A 20,315-nucleotide genomic window follows, 5' to 3' on the forward strand; every position below is an offset into this window, starting at 1 on the left:
AATGTGTGTAGAACTCAAGTATGGGTGTTTATGACAAGCTTAGGAGGCAGCTATAGCACAAGGGATGCATGTTAGCAGCACATGGTGTATCTGAAAGAAGCAATATCAGACTACATACTCAAAGTGAGGAGGATAAATGAAGTGGAAGCCAGATAAATTTATTAGTATTATTAAGTAGGAGCTGCAAAACAAGGAAAATATTGTGGAGGGTATATAAGGAGAAAGACAATTAGCAAGCTCATGAACAGAACAAGGTTTAGGTAAGAAAGGTGACCAGCATGGTAATAAAGGCAAAATCAGATGAGAAGACATCAGTCAAGCAGACTAAAGGAAATCCAGAACGACTTCATTATATGGCAAGTAATAGGAAGACTATGGAAGAAAACTTTAATGAGTGCTTATGGTAGTGAGGTGATGAGAGCAGAAATAAGATATTATATATTTATATATTATATACCAAGTTAAGATATTGCTGTGACAAATGTGACAGGGACTGTCAGTGTGAGCTGATGAGATATCAGCTCACATTTTATGAGAATCTGTGAAGGAACTGGTTGGTTAACAGTTTAAGTTAAAAGCCTCAGACTAGGCTGTTTAACATAAGTATCAGCTTTAGCAAAGTTCTAAGTGGAAGCAAAGAAAAATAATTCCTTTGCATACTCTTTGCATAGTGAATTATACACCAATCAGTATCTCAGAAGGGTTGTAAAAAATCCAGCAGTATCATTGTGTGGTCTCCCATAGGGTATCAGAAATATATGATACCCTATGGGGGTGGGGGAAAGCATGGTTCTGTGAAGGATCAGTCATGCCTTAATTACCAGGTTTTAATGATAGAGTGACAGCTCAGATAGACAGGAAATTACCACACAATGATACTGCTGAATTTTGAAAAGCTGGATTTTTGAAAATTTTGATACCACACAGAACTCTGTTATGCAAATTTGAACAAATGGAGATGGATGTAAAACTAGTGGTATGGATACAAGGGTGGTTAATAAACAGAAACCAAGAAGTAGTATATGAAGAAGAAAAATCCAGGAAAATCCAGGTAGCTAGAAGTGTGCTGCAAGGTTTATGTGCTTGGAACACTACTGCTTAATTTGTACTTGATTTAATTTAGATGATACAGGAAATAATTTGAAGGAGATATTCAGTTGTTTTGCTGATGATGCATAGGGAAATAGTTAATTAAGTGCTTTGTCATAATTTGAATTTATGTGTGAGGAAGACTTCAGGTATTTTATTATTATTATTACATAACAACTTCAGGAAGTCCAAAGAGTCATCGAGGGAGGGCACTCACTGTACACCTCTCAAATCCACCTTGCAACTGCAACTACCTTCATCATCTACACCAGGGTTTCCCAAGCTGTGTTCTGTGGAAGGTAAATAAGTGTTCCGCAAGAATATCTCCTGGAATTTGTCATTTTAGTTTTCTAAGCATTTTTTCATGAATAAATATTTTATAGTGGAAATATTCTGAGGAGAATAATATTCGTGAATATGTTGAAAAGCTCAGACTCAGAAAGCCTAATAACATCTGTGTAGCAAATGTTAGTGACCAAGCAGTGTATTTTTAAAACTGGAAGAATTAATGAATTATCGTTAATTCTCACACATCGAAACCTTTCAACATTTGGGAAAGGGAATACCGTTGTTTATGACCGGTCATAAAAATTGCCTGCAAGCGGATTATAACAATGGGCAGTGTATCCTCTGTTCTCAAAATTGAAAGAAATAACATCTGTGAAGCAAATGTTACAATCAGCAAGGAAGTATAAAGAAAATTTTTCCGCTAAAATTGAAGATCAAGGTAGTCTGTATCCGGTTCTTAAATCTTGTAATACTGAATACTTTCTTCGCAAGTTCGTATTGTAGGGTGAAAGTTTCGAAACTGTAGTGCCGTGATTTTTTAAAAGTAATAGGCCTGAAGATTTAAATTTTAATATGAATAAGAGACAAGGGACTTTGTTTAATTTTGGCATTAAGAAATCTCTTATTGAAGGTGTTTGTGATATTTAAATTTTAATATGAATAAGAGACAAGGGACTTTGTTTAATTTTGGTATTAAGAAATCTCTTATTGAAGGTGTTTGTGATATTTAAATTTTAATATGAATAAGAGACAAGGGACTTTGTTTAATTTTGGTATTAAGAAATCTCTTATTGAAGGTGTTTGTGATGCAACAGGTGTCAGTGAGTCAACAGTGAGTCATCCACCACTAGCCAACAAAGGGATCGTCAGGATGTACAAAAGGAGAGGAAAACTACCAGCACAGAGGAGGAAAAGTCTGCATTCACTCATAAGTACTTATAATAATATTATAAATTTTTGGTGATCAGAATGGGATATGTCAATGAAAATCAGCACAAATTAATTTAATGATGTTTAATTAATTATTAATTAATGGTCAAGTATTAATTAATAATAAAAATCAGCTAAATTAAAAATTAATTAATACATTACAAAATAACCAAGGTATTCCGTGAAATTTTCAGGATTTGTGAAGTGTTCCGTCATAGGAAAAGTTTGGGAAACATTGATCAACACCAATGCCATCTACTGCCGACCACCACCACCACTAGTATTTTCACAGACAATCACAAACATCCATGCCCATGGCAAGATTTGAACCTGTATTCTTTTGGCTGGAGAGTGGTTACGCTAACGACTCGGCCAACCAGGCCAGCAATTAACACCAGCAGCACCGAGGGCTCCCAGGTGGTCACCCTCCCAAGTACTAACTGGGCTCAGGTTTTCTGAACTTTAGTAATCACATGAGAACTGGTGCTTTCAAACGATCTGGCCGCTGACAAAAAATTGCTGTCAGGAGTGGGATTCGAACCCACACCCACATTCGTGGACCAGAATTCACAACCATGCCACACGAAAGGAGATTATCCTTGAATCTAGCACCTTAAACCTCTCAGCAACCCTGACATCATTTTCACTGAACTACTTTGAGTTCAGTCATAATAGTAATAGATTTCCAATTTAGTTTAAGTCATTATAAGATACAACACGACTAAATCCATGCTCCTGTAAATTCTCTTACTATGGACAGACAAGTAGATCTGTTCATAAATGCATTTCGGAGCATCAAGACCATATCCGTCTTATCAAACCACAGAAATCTGGCCTCACACAACATGGATTTGAAAACCCAAACCATAGGATCCATTGAAAAAAGACCAAACTTCTACATAGATCTTTATATAAACATGAACATTTATATAAAGAAAGTGCTGAAGCCCTACTTCACAGACCAAATCTAAACCATAATGACGTTCTTGCTATTCCTAAAGTATGCAAATTGTCATACAAAATTGTGTAAAATAATTTTTATATATGTTATCTTATTTTAATGTGATCTATTTTTCCCCTCTCCAGATATATTTTAATTTAATTCTATAACATGCTACTGCACGCATATTGGGATTCCTTGTAATCATGCACCCTACCTGCATGTTATTTCTAGTATTGTATCATAGGAGCACCATGTGCTCCTATGATACTTAATCATAGGATTAAGTACCTTAATCCTAAGATTAAGATACTTGTAACTATGACTTGTAAGATAACTCTTACAAGTTATAGATCTGGTTGATTGGTTTATAGGAAGTAGCAAGTTTGTATTTCTTCATAATTTTTGAAAGACGTTCGGAGATGCCTTTGACATAAGGTATGGGAATCCTATGAGCTTGTTCTTGTCTAGAACAAATGATCAAAAAATGGATTGTCAACTAATCTAGCCATCCACTAACAGAAGATAAATTACATGTTCTAGCAAGAGGTAATAAGTTTGCCATTTCACCTAAATGTTTTCCATATTTAGATTTTATACACAACATTGAAAGAAACATCGCCCATCTTTCCAGTAATGAAGCCAACAGACTTCGTTTCGAAATAGCCAACATAATCTATGATGTCAAACCCTCGGACTTGAATATCCCACCATCAGAAGTGAAAGCTCTTGCCTCCTTAAAACGTAATAGAAATATAATCGTCACCAGAGCCGATAAGGAAAATACCACTGTTGTTCTAGATACCATATCATATGACAGAAAAATGAATTTACTACTCCGAGATCGAAATACATACGCCAAACTTAATAATGATCCTACAAAAAGTCAGCTCAAGAAACTCAACAAGGTACTTGATGAAACCACTTCCTTATATGAAGAAACAACAAAAAAACTCAGGACATACCATGCTAGGCCTCCTAGAATATACGGTTTACTTAAGCTTCACAAGAATAATGTTACACTCAGACTCTTCGTGGATTCTATTAGCAGCCCAACTTACAAATTATCAATATTTTTATCTAACCTTCTTCATCATTACATAGACCACTCAGCCTCATCAATTAAAAATTCAGCAGAGTTTCATGCAAAAATAAAAGACATTCAACTGTTGAAAACTGACATGCTAATTAGCTTCGACATTGTCTCCCTCTTCACTAATATTTCCCATAAGGAAACGGTAGACATGTTAACTCAAAAATTTTCATCTGATATTGTTGAATTATTCAAATTTGTTATTACATCCAATTACTTCACTTGGAAAGAGAAAATTTACAAGCAAGAGGAAGGAACAGCAATGGGGTCTCCCTTATCACCAAACTTAGCCAACTTGTTTCTAGAATACCTTGAAGAAATAATTTTCACGTTTAAACCCCAAACCAAAAATTTGGCTACGATATGTTGATGACATTAAATTAAGGGGATAATAAATCTCTCATTATTTTATGTTGATGTCTTTGCTGTCTGGGGTCATTCCAAACAAGAACTACACCCGTTTCTAAATAAAATAAACCTTCTTCATTCTCGCATCATATTCACACTAGAAAAAAAATCTCCACAGGATATCTCCTTTCTGGATTTACACATACAAAGAAAAGAATATGGTTATATCTCCACTTCTGTCTATCGCAAGCTGTTATTTTCAGGTTACTACATTCACAATTCTTCTGCTCATCATCCATCTCAAAAATCTGGCATCATTAAATCATTAGTAACCAGAGCACACAGATTCTGCTCTTTTGAAGAATCTCTAAACCAAGAATTAGAAATAATCAAAAATACAGCCATACTAAATGGATGCAATTTTAAAACAACTCAAAAAATCATCAGTCACTTCTCCCCACATCAACCTAGACAAGAACAGGCCCGTAGAATTCCCATACCTTATGTCAAAGGCATCTCCGAGCATCTTTCAAAAATTATGAAAAAATAAAAACTTGCTAATACCTATAAACCAATCAACCAGATCTATAACTTGTTACCTTCTCCTAAAGACAAACTCTCACCTCTGATGCTACCTGGCATGTACGAGGTTCCATGCTCCTGTAAATTGTCTTACTATGGACAGACAGGTAGATCTGTTCGTAAACTCATTTCGGAACATCAACACCATATCCGTCTTATCAAACCACAAAATCTGGTCTCGCACAACATGGAGTCGAAAATCCAAACCATAGGATCCATTGGAAAAAGACATGGTACTTTTTCCAAACTTCTACATAGATCTTTATACAAACATGGACGTTTATATAACAAAAGTGCTGAAGCCCTACTTCACAGACCAAATCTAAGCAGTAATGATGTTCTTGCTATTCCTAATCTAAAACATGTATATTGGGATTCCATTGTAATCATGCACCCTAACTGTATGTTATTCCTAATATTGTTTGGATTAACTGTACTGATGATGTCCTATGATACTTAGAATGAAATATTTACTTATTAAAACTTATTACTGTGGTTATTACGTGTGTTTGTTTAGTCATGATTTCTCCACAGGTTTAATTGTACAATAAAGATACAACACATGCTGCATCAAGGCCTCACTATGTGACATTCTAATCTATTTATCTATAGATTTCCAAAATTCAAGTTTCAAAGGATAGCATTTCCAGTCATATGCAGAGCAGAGCAAGAGGTAGAGGACTCTATGAGTCTAAAAGATTCTAAAAAAGTATTTGCACAGTGTAAATCAGTAATATGGAATGCATATCCTAATGCTCAGGGTAAGATTATGTGACCAGATCCAATGCAACTTCTGTGTACATAACATTTACTAAAGTACCATTAATTAAAACACACACACACACATATATATATACAGTATATATAAATGCAATACAATGCTAGTCTGGATATATAAAACAGTGGAGGTAATAGTTATTAATATACACTGTCAGGTGTGCATACATTAATAATCAAAGCTATCACATAATACCAAGAGAAACAAGTTGTTCATCTCTAAACCATAAGTTTTCACACAATAAGGTAAGGAATAATCTTCTATATTCAAGTGATTTCTGTTTTGAAGGATGTAATTCTGGAATCATATGAGGTAATGTAATAACAGGTACTCTCCATTTGACTTCAAATTCTTTCACATCTTGCTGAGAAACAGCTACAGGTTCCTGGATGTTCCAACTATAAAAATTAAAGCATTTTATGAGAGCAAAATCTTCATATATATATATATATATATATATATATACATACAGGGTGTTCGGGATAAATTTGACAGTTTCGTAAGGAAAAAGAAAATCTTCTTTGTATCTATTAAATTTAATGAATTGACAAAAAAACATTACAGGCAGAGTTAATTACAATACTATCAACAAGATTTACTCAAAATAACCACCATTAGCATCGATCACAGCTTCAATTCTGCTTCGGAACCTCGAACAAGCTGATGCTACAGTCTCCCTGGGAAGGGCCGCAAAAACTGTTTTAATTTTATCCATTAACTGGGCTTTTGTATTACTGGAAGTGCGATTGGTGTCTTTTTCAACTGCGCCCCATACAAAATAATCCATGGGGTTAAGGTCTGGGGAGTTTGGAGGCCAAACATTTGGACTGGTGAAGTCGTAGAAAATTTCAGACAACCATTTTTGACTTTTCCCAGAGGTGTGGCAAGGGGCCGAATCCTGCTGCCATACATACGGCCTACCATTGGCTACCCTTGTTATCCAGGGCTTGACTACAGTTAGCAACTCCACGAACAAAGCCCGAATTCCAATGCCAGGGTTCTTCAACACCTGTTCCTGCAGATTTGCGAGGAATTCTGCTGTACGCATGCAATCAGATCGTCTGCTAGAGATCTTTCTTCTTGCTACATCCTCGTAGTCACCATTGCAAGTCTCTAGTTCATGCCTGATTGTTTTTACTGTATTCAGGGAGCATTGGGCAGCAGTCGTAATATCCTTATTTTGATGGCGGGCACGAATCATCATGATACAAGTTATTCTCTTCCATGATTCAGGTGGGTTCCAGCTATCCATCCTTTCTGACATCTTGTATATGAATGAAGAAGGGTCCAAACTTTTAAATGAAGAGAAGTGTGTGTTAATACATGTAACTTACGGAAAAATATAATTAATTATAAATATGTCAAATTTATCCCGAACACCCTGTATATATATATATATATATAAATAATGACATGCATATGATTCAACACATAAAGATTCAAATTTCTTCAACTTTATTTTATTTTACACACACGCACGCATACACAAATCCCCCCACCAATACATTTGTATAAAACGTAACTGAAACAATTTACAGATAAACTACTGTTTATCTTATACAGTGGGAAAGCAATCTGCCCTTCAGATAAGTGAAGGTACAATTACAAGAGTCAGTTAATTGAAGGATAATTGTTTTGAATGGTTTGAAGATCAGATAAATGGTACATTACTGCAGTAGGAAAATGCACATAAATGACTAAGCCAAACAAAAACAAGTCAGATTCTATATAATGCAATATGAACTAACAAAAGAGGATTTCCTGTTTCATGCAGACTAGTATATACAGTGAATAATACAGAAGGAAATCATTATGAGTTGAATAAAATGTCCTTGATCATTAGAGAATGCTTCAGTCACTTAAGAACAAATTGTGAAATAACTGGTTACTTTTTCTAAAATATTAGGGTAAACATATAGTGATGACATCATGAATACAATGCACATTAAAGAATGCCACAAAATACAGGTTTGGAATTTGGAAGAAAGTTCATTGTCGTTTTCAGTGTGGAAGGGATTATTCTCAAAGAATGTGTGTAAGGGAGTATTTACAGTGAGAGAATGAATTTCTAATTTCTGAGGGATAACTAACTTAGAATGTGGTTAGAAGCAACATATTTTAGTGTTAGATTTGGCAATAATCTCACAGAATGTAGATATGAACAATATATCAACACTACTACTGGTTGGAGAGAATGATCATGAGGTACTAGCATGAGAGATGATCAGTAAGAGATAATTGCAGTCAAGAAGAAGAAGAAATATGTGTAAAAATAAGATGGGTGATCTTATTCAAAGCTCTATATTCAACAAACATAAAAAAACAGATTTTTATGTCAAACTATGGTGAAACTATGAGGCAAAAGATGTTTATAAAGCATGGAAATTGGTTACGAAAACATCTGACAGAAGAAATGTACATCCGTATACACAAGCTTCATAAAGAAATAAGGCAGGAGTGAAAAGAATGAATGCTAAAATTATGTAAGCAGTGTGGGAAAAGAAGTAGTGGAGAAGATATAAAATGTGTTGCCCACACGAATGATGACTTTTCTATAGGAAAGTCCATTCCCTTTCTGTCCCTGCATATACCAGAGGTAAACCACCATAAAGGATCCTCATCAGGTTTCAAATGTCTGTTGCAGACATAAGCACACTAACTTGTGTTTCTACACTTTGATATCATCCATGTTTTAGCAACAAGTCCATCATAGCAATCTATTAGTTGTTTATATTTGGTAGATGTATTCTAGTTTTCAGTTTTATGGGTATTTACTTTTTATCATTCTTCGATTTTTACTTTTTTAGGTAATTCTAGAAGCCCATCTCATTTCTTTCTCTTTGTCATTAAAGATATTATTATTACGTGACACTTTCAAGGAGTTCAAAGACTCATCAAAGGAGAGCACCTACTCTACGACTCTCCATCTGCACCACTTAATCCGCCAACTACAGCGAACCGCCACTACCATCAACACCATCTACTGCCCACCACCACCATTACTACTTTTTGTCTGTAAATTTCATGTGTTCTCAAGGCCGATTTCTGTATGTCTGTCTATATCCAAAGCATCATCAAATTCTTTTCCAAGGACACTACGTATCTCAGTGGTTTCGTTTTCCTAAGGGAAGGGGGAGGAAGGTATTCATCCTGTCTATTAATGTATCTGGAGGCATGCCTTTTATTATTTGATATGCACAGTCTATTAGTTTTTGAACTAATGCATTTACATGTAGTGGAACTATTTTTGGTGTATTTTCAAGAGAGACCATATTCATTTTTTTCTCTTGTTCATTCTATAGTGATTACCAGTAAATCATGAAACTGTGAGGTGAGGCGAACTTTTAATGTTCCCTTTGACACTTTCTTGGTGTATTTTCAGGAGAGGCCATATACATTTTTTTCTCTTATTCACTCTATGGAGATTACCAATAAATCATGAGATTATGAAGTGAAGCAAACTGTTTCACTTCATAATCTCATGATTTATTGGTAAACACTTTCTTTACTGTTGCTTTATAAGCATAAGAGGGTTTCCCACTAGATGTTTTTGCTGTTGTGCTATACTTTCTCACTACCTCTAGATGCGCACTGCTTGGTCTTGATCTTTTGAATATCCCTTTTTGTCCCTTATGCAATTGACTAATTGCATGAGAGAACGTTAAGTCTGTTCCCAAGCATGTCAAAGGAAACAGGCTAGATGTTCTTTCACGTAATTAGTCAATTTCAGTGTTTTGCACTTGCAGACTTTATGTTTATGCTCTTTACTGCCACATCAGGCACAGACAGCAAGGCTAAAACCGGCACACTGGCCATAGCCACATTCTGATGTCTGAAGCAGTGTAAAGGGTGTGGGTTATAGAGCTTAACAGAACAAATGAAATATCCTGCTTTCACTAATGCAATGAAGAATTAAATACATTCCTAAGTCAACCTGGTTGGCTGAGTGGTTAGCGTATCCACTCTCTCCAGGCTGTGGGTTTGAATCCCACTGTGGGCTTGTGGTTCATTGTAGTTGGTGGATTGTGGGTGGTGCAGATAGAGAGTTGTAGAGTATATGCCCTCCCTCGATGAGTCTTTGGACTCCCTGGAAGTGTCAAGTAATAATCATAATAATAAATTACCTGGACAACAATACAGACATATCCAATTTCTCATCAAGATTGAAAACAATAACTCTCTTCCTTTTCTAGACAAACTTGTCACACATGCCAGCCTAGCTGGTCGAGTGGTTAGCGTATCCGCTCTCCAGCCAAAAGGTCGTGGGTTTGAATCCCGCCATGGGCATGGATGTTTGTGACTGTCTGTGGAAAAACTAGTGGTGGTGATCGGCGGTAGATGCTGTTAGTGTGGTCACGGTTAGTTGTAGTTGGTGAATTGAGTGGTGGAGAGAGCCGTAGAGCAGACACCCTCCCTTGATGAGTCTATGGACTCCCTGGAAGTTTTTCCTACAAATCTTGAGGACTCTGCTAACCCATCTGGATAAAGATGGGTACATTTTCTCAATTAGATGTTGAACACAAGATGGTATATTTGTACGTGATTGTGATGTTTTCTGTTTCTTGATATGATTTCTTTACTGGTTAGGGTCTATTAAGGGCTCTAATAAATATAAAAGACTATTAAAAGGAAGGAGAATTCTATACCATAGCCCCTCATTCACCATGAAGTCACACCTGACTGCCTACTATCTGGCAAGCAATGACTACACTTCCAAGTGCAGTATAGTACATAAGTGTTGGTATAGTGTCTGGAATATTGCTGACATTTGCCAGGGATACTCCAAATACTATACAAGCTCCAGCAAGCCTTGAGCACTGTCCTCAGCATGGGGATACTTATTGCAACACCACTGATGCTTCCAGGAAAGTTAAACAGTTGAATGATTCTGGCCAGGCTGCCTGGGACCACAGATGATGCTTGCTATAGGTAGTGAATCCTTAGAGAGCGTAGAAACAGTCTGTTATATTGCAAGGTCTGCTATAGTGAATTTGGTGTGTGTGGGAAATGGTCCCCTCCCTACACAAATTCCATTCCCAAGAAACAAAGGAAATGGTATGAAACAGAACATAAAGGAAATTACAGACGATGATAACTGATAACAGAATAGGAAGGATTGGCAGGAATCACAAAATGACAACATAAAAGAAAGCAAACAAATGCTAATGAGAGACATAAGGAAAATGAGAAGAAGAAGAGTATGAAATTATATCATAAAAATGAAAATCCAGAATTAACATTCAAATTCTGAAATGTCACACAAGGTACTACCCAAAAGTTTAGGGAATTTGAATACAGCATGTGAACCAGATTCACAAAGAACCCCCCTGCTCTTATATCAGCTATGCTCATATAGGATCAGAGGGCTCTTTGTGAATCAGTATGCCAACAGCTGGCAAGTGGAGAGGATGCTTTTTTTAGGTTATGTGAATTTTTGTAACATTTTGTTTTTTAGTGGTGCATTGATTTTCTTCTCGAACTGAAATGGCAGATTTTAAGGAGCAAAAAATCTGCATCAAATGCTTCAACCCCAAAAAAACTGTTGAGAAACCTACTGAATGTTTGGTGATATTGCTATGAGCCAAAGCAAAACTTTTTGTGGTACAAACACTGCAAAAGTGTGCAAAGTTATCCTTTCAGATTAAGTGAACTATCCATAATGTTTGTGAGATTGGAGAATTATCATATGGCACCATTCAACACATTTTGTCAAATATTTCGAACATGAGATGCATGGCTGCAAAATTTATGATGATACTCTGAGCGACAACCAGAAAGAACATCATACTGCTGTCTGCAGAAAGCTCAAAGATGACTCTGACTTGACCAATATGATTCTCCAAAATGACTCCAACTTGATCAATAAGCACAACATCAGAAAACATCACAAAAATATGTGAGGTTATGCTTTCAGATCATAGGCAAAACTATCCATGATGTCTGTGAGATCAAAGGACTGTTGTACAGGCCCATTCAATAGATTTTGTTGAATGATTTGAACAGAAGACTCATTACTGCAAACTATGTGCTGAGTGATGAACAGAAAGAAATCATTCAACAAAATCTATTGAATGGGCCTGTACAACAGTCCTTTGATCTCACAGACATCATGGATAGTTTTGCCTATGATCTGAAAGCATAACCTCACATATTTTCGTGATGTTGTCTGATGTTGTGCTTATTGATCAAGTTGGAGTCATTTTGGAGAGTCATATTGGTCAAGTCAGAGTCATCTTTGAGCTTTCTGCAGACAGCAGTATGATGTTCTTTCTGGTTGTCACTCAGAATATCATCATAAATTTTGCAGCCATGCATCTCATGTTCGAAATATTTGACAAAATGTGTTGAATGGTGCCATAAAGAACATTGCATTCTTTATGGTTGAGGAAAGAGCATCAAAGATCAAACCAGAGTTGACTCCAGCTTTGTCTCCAAAGTCACAACCAGTGATGAATCATGGATTTATGGTTATCACCCTGTGACAAAGCAGCAGTTGTTCCAGTAGACATTACCAAATTCACCATGACTGAAAAAAGTGCATGAAGTTTGCAGCCAAGTCAATCAATGATGTTTTTTTTTCCACATCCAAGGCATTATCCACCAGGGATTCTCCTCCTCCTCCCTTCTCTCTCTCACACACACACACCCTATTTATAACTGTCAACAGCAAGTTTTACTGTGAGATTCAGAAGTGGCTAATGGAGAGCATTCGGCACAAACATTCAGACCAGTAGAAGAACAACAACTGGGTTCTCCACCATGACAATGTGACTGCCCACACACATCAATTATTGTTTGATAGTTCCTGGCTTCCAAACACATGATGGTCATTCCCTATTCCTCCTGATCTGCCTGATCTCACCCCATGCAACATTTTCTTGTTCCCCAAAATGGAATTATGGCTAAAAGGGTGTTTTGACATGACTGAGGAAATCCAGGAAGAACTGCAGGAGATGCTCAACACAGTCACACTTGAAGGCTTCCGGGAATGCACGGAATCATGGAAAAACTTCTGGGATTGCTGTGTACATGCCCAAGGGAATTACATCGAGTGGAGTTAGGGTAAGTAATTTTTTTTTGTAGTCAAATTTCTCAAACGTTTGGATAGCATCTCATATTAGCTAAAATAAATCGCTTTCCTGAAGCTGGCCTGGTTGGTTGAGTGGTTAGCGTATCCGCTCTCCAGTCAAGAGGCTATGGGTTCAAATCCCGTTAAGGGTATGGATATTTGTGATTGCCCTACTAACCATTTACCATATGTACTGCTATAATCTGTGTCCTGGTGCAGTATGACCTTTGATTGAACCATAACAAAAAAATAAAATAAAATGAATTTGCCTGAAATGAACCATAATGAACTAAATATGTGCAGTCTGTATCAATAAAATCAAAAATAACCTGAAAACTTCAGCAGTCATTGAACTTCATAATCAGTTACCTCCAATTAGAAAAAGGAAAAGAACACAAGTGATATACAGATGTCTGCATTAGCTTAAATCAGTGTTTCTCAATGTTTGTTGGATCATGCCCCACCTAAATGTCTCAAAGATTTTGATACCCCCCCCCCCTCTGGCATAATAGTCAGCCAAGTTCTGAAAAAGTATAATATAAATATGTACATGTACATTTTCTAATTTCCCCTCAAAATATTCAAAGTGTAGGGCGTATGCCCCATGTTGAGAAACACTGGCTTAAGTGAAGGAAGTGTTTGGCATGGGTGGTATGAGCAATTCAGCTACTTTACTGATCTTGGCTGCAGTTTTTTCCTTTTATTTATTTATGAGCTTTGATTCAAAATGCAAATACATATTATGCAGTACTTCCCACAGGATTATTCACAAGAGCTGTATTTTGTGACTTCATTTGTAAGGAAATTCAGTCTGCTGCAGTAAAGGTTCTGTACGTTTAATAAATTTAGTTTAATCCTTTATCCAAGTGTAAGCAAACAAAGTTTGCGCCTGAATATATCTTCAGGACTGAGGTAAGGTGTAATATCCCTTGGCAACTCATAGCAAAGGTGGACCAAGCTCTCATCACTCCTTGTCTTAGTATCTCCCATAAGGCAAAGCACATCTCCTTGCAGACATGTATACTGTACTTTTAATGTCTACAAGAGTAACCTCAAAAGATCATTGATTCTATGGGACTTTTAGACCAGGTGTTTTCTGTACTCTGTTATAACACATCATTTCGTTATTGTGATGTTTTCGTTGACTGTATTAGGGAAAACTTCATTCTTCAATAAAACTTGTCACATATAGAAAGTCGTTTTTCTGTTTTCACAGTTACCCATATTTTATATATTCTGCATATTTTAATTTTTTAGTTCTTGATAATCTCCAGGGAAAGATTTTACAGGTGACAGTATTACTCTCTATCCTGCTTTTAACTGTGCATGATTACGGCTAAAAGTCAGTAGTAATAGCCATATAGAACAGATTCTTCATTATTATTACATAACACCTCCAGGGAGTTCAATGACTCATCGAGGGAGGATACTCTCCACCAACCGCAACTACCTTCATCATCTACACCAACGCCATCTACTGCCGACTACCACCACTAGTATTTTCACAATCACAAACATCCATGACAACAGCGGGATTCGAACCCACAGCCTTTTGGCTGGAGAACAGACACGCTAACCACTTGGCCAGCCAGGCCGGCACTGTTAATTTTTTTTTTTTTTATGCTATGATTCCTGCCGGTGTAAAGGCTAATTTCTTTTGAAAGTTAGGTCATTTATTTATATTTTTTAGGGAAACAAACTGCAGACATCAATTCACTATAGATTTCAGGTAAGTAATATTAATTTAAGCTATCGTAACATTTCAAAACTTAACTGTTACTACTTCTATGTGCATGAAGTAACATTATGCATGAATTAAATTTCATATAAAATTCCCAGTTTAATATTTCTCTAACTAAATTTAAACTGTATAATAATTTTAGTAAATAACAGTTTAATTACTAAAATTAAAAGAGATAAAATAGAATTGTAAGAATTGAAGTGGTGGAGATGGAGAGTTGTAGAGTAGGTGTCCTTCTTTGAGAAGTCCTCGGACTCCTTGGAGGTGTCACGAAATAATAAATAATAATAATAAAAAGACCTGTTGTCAACTAGAATGGAATGTTACAACAGTGTACAATGTGCAAGTGCAGGCATAATAGTGACAGCACTATTTTTTTTTTGTATTTTATTATTATTTTATATAACATATAATTTATAATAGGGGCCATCCCTGGAAAGTACGAAAGGAAACTGTGAGCAAGAGGTGAGGAGTGGTTTCTTTGTGTGGAGGGTAGTGGAACCGTGGAATACATTGCCTGATAGAGTGGTGAAAGCAAGAACGGTCAATGAGTTCAAGGAGAAGTATGATAGACTTTATTTCCTAAGTAGGACCTCCCGATATGAGTCTCTTGACCCCAGGGAGACCTGAATAATAATAATTATTATTATTATTCAGGCCTCCATGGAGTCGAAAGACTCATCGTGGGAGGTCCTTCCTAAGAACATAAAGTCTGTCAAGACTCATCAAGGAGAGATCCCCCCTAAGAAACACAAAGTCTATCATACCACTCCTTAAACTCATTGACCGTTCTTGCTCTCACCACTCCATCAGGCAACGCATTCCACGGTTCAACCACCCTCCACGCAAAGAAACCACTCTTGCTCACAGTTTCCCTTCGTAACCTACAGGGATGGCCTCTTGTCATCACTCCTTCCCACTGCTCAACCAAGCGAAAGAACTCCCCAGTGTCAACCCTGCAACCACCTCTCAACAGTCCAAGTCTCAATCACATCACTTCTCCCTCCTCCATCCACCAAACTCTGCAGTCCACATTCCCTCAGCCGATCCTCGTAACTATCCTTGTACAGTCCTGAAACCATCCTTGTCATCTGTCTCTGTATCCTTTCCACAGTTAATTTATCCCCTTCAAATTCTGGAGACCAAATCCGAGAACAATAGTCCAAGTGTGGTCCGATCAGAGACTTATACAACGGAATGATAACCCTCTTATCTCTGCAGGTCAGTGTCCTTTTCATAATTGCAGCAATCCTCTGTGTTATCTTCGCCACCCTTGCAATATGTCCCCTAAACTTCAGATTTCTATCAACCATCAACTGCAGATCTCTTGTCTCCTCTACTTCCTCCAGCATAACTCCTCCCATAGAGTATGCTGCATCCCATCGATGTTTCCCAAACCTCAAGACCTTACATTTTGCTGCATTAAACTGATACCCCCATTCATTTGCCCATCTATCTAGCTTATTCAAATCCTCTTGCAGGGCTACCACATCTGCACTATTACTAATAATCCTTCCCAGCTTCGCATCATCTGCAAACAACTGAATATCCACTTGCAATCCACTGGCAATGTCATTGATATAAAGGTTAAACAACATAGGTCCTAGTACTGAGCCCTGTGGGACCCCACTTGTAACCCTCTGCCTCCTTGAAACTTCCCCACCATACACAACTCTCTGATACCTATCAGACAGCCAATCCTGAATCCAGTTGACCAATCTGACATCCAGACCCATGTGCTGCAATTTAAATATCAGCTTATCATGTGGCGCCCTGACAAATGCCTTTGCTAAGTCTAAGAAAATTGCAGTATATACCTTTCCCTCATCTAATGTTCTTGTAACTTTATTATAAAAGGCTAGCATATTGCTAAAACAAGAGCGCCCTTTCACAAATCCATGTTGACTCTCACAGATAACATTATCCTCATCTGCCCAATGTTGCATACGGTCCCTCACTACTTTCTCCAAGCTCTTAACAACTATTGATGACACACAGACTGGCCTATAATTAGACACTTCTAGTCTGTTACCACCCTTATGCAATGGCACCATCTTACCTTCCTTCCATTCCCTGGGCACCTTTGCCGAAGCCAGACTTTCATTGAAAAGCCAGGTTAATGGCACTGTCAGCTCCCTGGCACATTCTCTCAAAACTCGTGGCGAAATATCATCCAGTCCCAAAGCTTTACTGACATCCATAGTACTCAATATCTGAAACACACTCTCCTCCTGTACCTCTAAACCTCGAGACAGCCCTATCTCTCTAGCATTAAAACTGACTCCTCTAGGATGAAATACTCCAATAAAGTGTTCATTGAACAATTCCACTATGTCCTCTGCATCAGTCACTCTATTCCCATTTTTATCCCACAATATCATTCTTCCACAGTCATTTCTCCTCCTACTGGCCACATAGCTAAAAAATTCCCTAGGATTTTCTTTGGATCTTAGGGCCAACCTCCTCTCATATTCCAGTTTTGCTTTCCGTACCACACTAGTCACTCTTCTGGCCTGTCTTATATTCTTCATGCATCCTCTGTTCACCTGTCTCCTTATTTCTCTTCCATAACCTCTTTTTTGCATGCAATTCCTGTTTAATATTGTTTGTCATCCACTTTACTCCAAATTGTGTCCTCTTTTTCACTCATGGTATACAACTTACCATTGCTGCTAACAAATATTCTTTCACAATTTCCCACGCACTAATGATATCCTGGCCTTCCAATTCCTCCCTCCATGAAACTTCCCGAAGTTGACGTCCTAGACTATTATAATCACTTGCATTATAATTCCACATAAGTTCCCATCTTTTTGATACTCCTGCATGGCTATTCATTTTCCAAGTCAAAACCATATGGTCACTCTCTCCGACTGGTGGGAGAGATGTCATCTCAGTTATTATCAACTCTTCTGATGCTATAACCAAATCCAAAACTCTTGAACCTCTTGTTCCCTCTGTTACATGTTGCCTAAGACATTTGTCCCTCAAGAATTCTATAAATTCCATTCTCCTATTGCTACATGCATCTTCCTCTCTCCAATTTATACTACTGTGGTTAAAATCCCCCATAATAATCATTCTTCTTGCACTTGCCAAACTTAGCTGTCTAAACATCTCCTGGTCCCCATCCTCTGTGCTCCTGGGTCTGTAGCAACACCCCACTAAATATCCTGTCTTGCCCACCTCTACCTCACACCATATGCTCTCAAAAGCATTTGTCTCACTTCCTTCCAAAACCTCCACTGTTAGAGGACATAGGTCATCACTTATCATAAGCAGTACCCCACCACCACGTTTTCCCCTCCTATCTTGATGAAAAATGCTATACCGAGCGACTTCTATTCCTGTTATTATATCCCCTTCTGTCAACCACGTCTCAGTGATCCCAATAATTTTTGGCCAGGATGATGCTATCTGCGCCACCAATTCCTCTCCCTTATTCCGGATACTCCTGGCATTAGTATAAAACATATAAATGTCATTGTTTCTATACACAGCATTATCCCTTCTAGACTCCACTGGGCTCAGTGCTACCTGACATCGTCTCCCTTCTCCCAAGTATCCATTCCCACAAGAGGCCACCCCTGCTATCATCCTCCCTGGGACACTCACACTGACTCGTTCAGAACAGCAATCTCTCCAGATGCCTACGTCCTTCCTCATTCAAATGTAAGCGGTCTCTCGCATACAATTCCTCTCTTTCCTCAAACGCACTCCAAGCATCCACATATACCAGTCCTCTCTTGTCACACATTCTTGCTATTATGCCATTCAATATCATTGCTCTTCTGCTCAGTTTATCATTATCATACCTAGGCAGCACGCACACTATTTTTCCTCTCTCTGTCTTCTTCCGTACAGCCTCAAGCAAAAATCTCATATTTCTCGCTGCCCGACTTACATTACCACTCAAATCATTTGTTCCTACCATCACAATCATCTCATCCACCCTTTCACCTCTCTTAATTGCCATAGCCACCCTTTCTATTGTTCCTCCTGGCAAACACTCCTCACGCATCCTATCTTGAACACCACGGATCATTGAGTCGCCATACATTATACCTCTTACCATTCTGTCTCTCCTATTGTTTTCATTCTCTCCTCTTCTTTCATTCCCATAGGTCTCTCATTCCCTCTCCTCTACTGCTATTCTCTCTTCTAGTATTCCCATACCTCTCTCTCCTACTGTTTCTATTCTCTCCTCTTCTAGCACTCACGTACATCTCTCTCATTCCCTCTCTCCTACTGTTTCTATTTTCTCCACTTCTAGCACTTCCATATCCTTCTCTTATTCCGTCTCTCCTCTTCTAGCACTTTCATATCTGTCTCTCATTCCATCTCTCCTACTGTTTCCATCCTCTCGTCTGCTAGCATTCCCATACCTCTCTCTCATTCCCTCTCTTCTACTGTTTCCATTCTCTCCTCTTCTAGCACCCACATACCTCTCACTCATTAATCTCACTCATTAATAATAAATTAATTATTATGCTTCCCAGGTGCAAAAATTAATGATGTTACCGAGGTTATAAGAATACAAAAGTAAGGTGAAACAGTTGATTATTTGGGTTGGAATGAATGATTTGAAAGGAGAAAAAGTATGGTATGAGAGAGGACATAAAAGATTTACTGACAACAGCAGCAAAAAAAAAAGAGTGACAGAGATGAGCTGAGAAGCTGATTGGCATAATAGCAAATGAATCAATGCATATGTTATGCAGAGGAATAATGTGGAATTTGTGAATGTGGAGAGAGTTTGATAGTCGGAAGGACTTATACAAGAGGGATAGTTTGCATCTGAATGGATTTGGTGTTCAGAGTCTGGAAAAATTGTTGTTGAATGAAGTGAAACTGGATGTGCAAAATCAGAGAAACTAGAGCTTTTAGTGAGGAAGCTGTTGAGCAGATACACAGATACCAATGGAGTAGTTAATTGTAAGAAGGTGCAAAAAAAGGCCTAAGTTAGTATCACTGGTAACAAATTAGAATGGGGTAGTATAAACCGTAAGGACAAAAGTGGGCCTAAGAGTATATAGAGTGTGTCACTCTATATACAGTAACGACAGGAGCATTTGGAATGGAACAAGTGGGAGGAGTTTTTGGAATTAGTTAGTTCATCTTAGCCAAAGATTATTGGCATCAGTGAGACATGGCTGACATAAGATGATATAGTTAGTTGATAAAATGTGGAGTACAGTGTTTTCAAGGAGGACAGAGAGAAAATAATGGGGGGAGTGGAGTATTATTGATGATAGCCAAAGAACTGCAACCAAAGAGAGCAGGAGTTCAATTGCAAGCCAGTAAAAATAACATTTCTGAGGCCATCTGGTGTGAGATAGTGGTCAGTAGAACAAATACTGTTCGACCACAGATGTGAGACCTCTTGACAATTCTGCACATGGCAGAAGGAGATATACTAATAACAACCTATACTAATAATAATGTAATCAATTCATC

General features: G+C 37.7%; 1 protein-coding gene across 1 annotated transcript in view; it reads right to left on the minus strand.

The window, feature by feature from the left end:
• Positions 1–6,155: 6,155 nt before the first annotated feature.
• The window catches only part of LOC150104315 (ciliogenesis and planar polarity effector 2-like), a 204,512-nt gene continuing 190,352 nt past the window's right edge, over positions 6,156–20,315 (minus strand). Inside the window, exon 6 of the mRNA XM_090396292.1 lies at positions 6,156–6,446. Within this exon, the coding sequence (XP_090252418.1) occupies positions 6,233–6,446 (214 nt within the window). The 3' untranslated portion in view covers positions 6,156–6,232. The remainder of the gene's footprint in view (positions 6,447–20,315) is intronic.

The sequence above is a fragment of the Typopeltis vanoorti genome, chromosome 8, assembly GCF_054136105.1.
Source record: "Typopeltis vanoorti isolate ZY-2024b chromosome 8, IOZ_Tvanoo_1.0, whole genome shotgun sequence".
Lineage (NCBI taxonomy): Eukaryota > Metazoa > Arthropoda > Arachnida > Uropygi > Thelyphonidae > Typopeltis > Typopeltis vanoorti.